Here is a 3,440-nt window from a genome sequence, read left to right as displayed (position 1 = left end):
CAATTTTTATTTTTCATTTCCGAGGGTCGCGATGGACGCCGGCACAGCACGCGGCGCCTATCAGAATCTTCCCGAAATAAATTGTTTGGGGACGATGCCCACAAAATTTTTATCCATTTATGCGGTGTGGATAGATGCCCTTTAATTTGAGAATGAATGCATTGTGAGATAGAGATATTTGCTAAATCTGCAGCATATAATTGAGCCTGATCTGATCCGAACCTGTATTCCTGTGGATCTTTCTCTCCACATGCATGCTTTTAATGCTGAAGTTTTTTGTTTTTTGTTTTTTGGAATCAATATTAAGTGGATTAATTGTTGTTTCAGCGAGGAAGGCGGGTTCGTTGGTCCACAAACTAAGAGGAGTGTGATATTTTGGTCCTCAAACTCTCATTCGTTGTAATTTTTGGCTCAAATTTTTTAAATTATATTATAATTAAAACTATAATCTAATTTAGTTCGCTAAATATCATCAAATTGTTAATATAGAAGTAATGTATAAATATTGTGATTAATGATGCGATAGTAATTAAGATATTATATTTGATTTTACATTGATAATTTGTTAATATTTAGAAAATTATATTGAGCGGTGGGATTTGATAAATTCGTATATTTGGTAGGTGAGAAGTGTGGTTAAACATTTAAAATTAGACATTATATTCAGCTTTCAAATTAATTTTTGAATAAAATAAATTATCGTGTAAATAAAATATACTATCCTATCAAATCATGAATATTAAAATCTTGGGAAGAGTAAAAATGGATTTGCCCATTTCAAAACAGCCGCCGCTCTAGACAGCTTTTCTCAAATTATTCTAATCAGGCACAACATTTTATTTTAAATAAAAGTTTCAAATTATTTTGATCATGATTTTAAATTAGTTTTAGCTCAGGTGAAAGATACGTCGGCAAAAGCAACGATATCAGGCATGCTATTATTCTATGGATTCGGTGTATGGACCAAACTAATCGGTTGTGTAAAAGAAAGCTGATAGGATAAGCATAAAGTAATTGAGGGAGGGCGGGCCCGCTGAGGCCAACTGAAGAAGGCTCTCTTCTCCCAGTCTGTCAACGTTGGCTGCCTCCAGTTTCTCTTCTTCAGTTTTTCCTCCCACTGCTGAGTCTTGACTTTCCGGCTTCCGGCATTTCTCTTCTTTATATATATTCTCACAATCCCAACCAACTGAGCTTGCACAACCACCATTAACTATTATGGGAAGTCGAGCGAAGGCGGAGGCAGAGGAGGAGGAGGAGGAGGAGAAGTTTGACTCGTCTCGTGACCCGCGGGCGCTGTGTCTGTACGGGGACGTGCTGGAGGCGGTGGCGTCGCGCGTGCCGACCCTCGACCTCGTGTCGGCCTCCCGCGTCTCGCGGGAGTGGCGCCGCGCGGTCCGCGCCGCCCTCCGCCGCCGCCCCCGCCGCTCCCCCTGGCTCCTCCTCCGCCTCCACCGCCCCACCTCCACGTCCGCGTCCGCGCGCGGCACCCTCCTCGCCTACGACCCCCACTCCCGCACGTGGCTCCCCCCGCTCCCGCACGTGCGCGGCCCTCCCCCGCCCCCGCACCTCCCCCTCCCCCGCGCCTCCCCCGCGCTCCACGCCGCGTCCCTCTCCGCCATGGCCGTCGCCCGCGACCCCTTCGGCGCCACGTGGCGCGCGGTGGAGGCCCCGCGCGTGTGGCGCGTGGACCCCGTGGTGGTGCGGGGGCCGGGCGGATCCGACGGCTGGGAGCCCTGCGACCCGATCCCGGCCGCCTTCGACGGCTCCAAGTCCGCCACGTGGCTCTCTGCGGCCACGTCGGACAGCCGCGTCTACATCACCGACAAGAACCGCGGGTGGACGAGCTGGTTCGACCTGGAAACCAAGAAGTGGGGCCCGACGCGGCAGCTGCGTCCGGACCCCGCCGCCGCATCATTCGCCATCGGAGTATTATCCGGCTACAACAACAACAACAACGATCGCCACCGCCACCGCCACCGCCACCGCCTGGTGTTGGCTACGGCTGGACGAAGAGAAGGAAGAGTCGAGGTGAGGTTGTGGGAGGCCGACGCGGAGACGCTGGACGTGGTCGAAGGAAAATGCGCGGCGGCGGAGATGCCGAAAGAGTTCGCAAGAAGAATGTTTCAAGAAATAACAGAAGAGGAATCAGACGAGGATGATAGATCATGGGGGAGCAGCAGTTTGAGTGTAGGATTGTGCAGCAGCGGCGACGGCGGGTACGTATACAACGGCTCGGATCTGAGGAAGGGGATGGTGAGGTTCTACGATTACTACTACTACTACCACGACGAGGACGGAAGGACAGCGTCCTGCAAATGGGAATGGATAGGAGTTCCGATGATAATGCAGAAAGAAAAGGTCGTGGATAGGGTCGTGGTGGTGGGCTGCACCGTCGTCGGATTGGATGACTTGGCTCTGCTCTTTCCTTATTAATTAGTCCTGCAGTATCAGAAATATAATCGCCAATTTAATTAAATTATTAAATTATATGAAATAATCGTTGTATTTATGAATATATTTAAGCAATCAGAACTATATGCTAGCATCTGGATTGAGCATTACATTCTCAGTTTTAAACTCCATGTAAACTATTTTAAATTTATTTTATTTTTGTTCCAATTTTTTTTTTTTTTTCTCTGATAAGAGAAGCGTAATCATAAGGTGATGAAAGAGTTGCTAATAAAAAATTGCTTCTTGTATATTTCATATGCTTCTTGTATATTTCAGATCAGAATGTACAAGATACACTTCATCCATCCCCCTAGATGGGTCGGGTGTATGTAAATGGTACACCTCCCCGACCGGGTGTACTATTCCGGGTGTACTATTTACACCCCACCCATCCATGGGTGGGGTGTATGTAAATGGTACACCTCCCCGACTGGATGTACTATTCCGGGTGTACTATTTACACCCCACCCATTCATGGGTGGGGTCTAAACAGTACACTCCGATTGGGATATATCACCAGCATTTGTCGATATTCTTTAGCAGTCTCAGGTCAAATTGCTAAAATAGTAGTAGTACACTAGCAATTACTGTATTTCGCAAAGTACCAAAGAGTTGATATTTTCGACTTCTAATTTTTGGATTAAGAATTATGAGGTTAGAATAATATAATAGTAATTTTCTAAAATTTAGCGGTCTTCTATAAAAATAATGTTAATCTAAGAACTAAAAAATATCAAAAAATTAATTTAAAGATTAAAAAATTAGAAATATCACATAAATGATACATCGGGAAGCATAAGATTACAATTTATTTTTAATTGCATGCCTAAGCTTGTAATTAAAGCGCGTCGCATTATTTTATCCTAAATAAAAACTAATAGTGTACAATGAAACCTTTCTCAATTTTCACACAAATTGCACGTGGAAGGAGATTTTTGAGAGTGATGTGCAATGGGTCCAGTAGAAAAAATTCTTTAATGCACCGGTAC

General features: G+C 45.3%; 1 protein-coding gene across 1 annotated transcript; it reads left to right on the top strand.

Annotated features, from left to right (window-relative positions):
- Nucleotides 1,029-2,701, top strand: LOC109721919 (F-box/kelch-repeat protein At1g23390-like). Its single transcript, XM_020249739.1, has one exon. It carries the CDS (start codon nucleotides 1,216-1,218, stop codon nucleotides 2,431-2,433), a length of 1,218 nt encoding a protein of 405 aa, XP_020105328.1. The 5' UTR covers nucleotides 1,029-1,215; the 3' UTR covers nucleotides 2,434-2,701.

This window comes from Ananas comosus, linkage group 16 (assembly GCF_001540865.1).
Source record: "Ananas comosus cultivar F153 linkage group 16, ASM154086v1, whole genome shotgun sequence".
NCBI lineage: Eukaryota > Viridiplantae > Streptophyta > Magnoliopsida > Poales > Bromeliaceae > Ananas > Ananas comosus.
Note: the sequence above shows the minus strand (reverse complement) of the source record. Positions and strands in the feature narration are given on the sequence as shown.

Bases quoted from the DNA above. Each gene is read 5' to 3' on its own strand.
- LOC109721919 (XM_020249739.1), top strand. From the start codon at position 1,216: ATGGGAAGTCGAGCGAAGGCGGAGGCAGAGGAGGAGGAGGAGGAGGAG.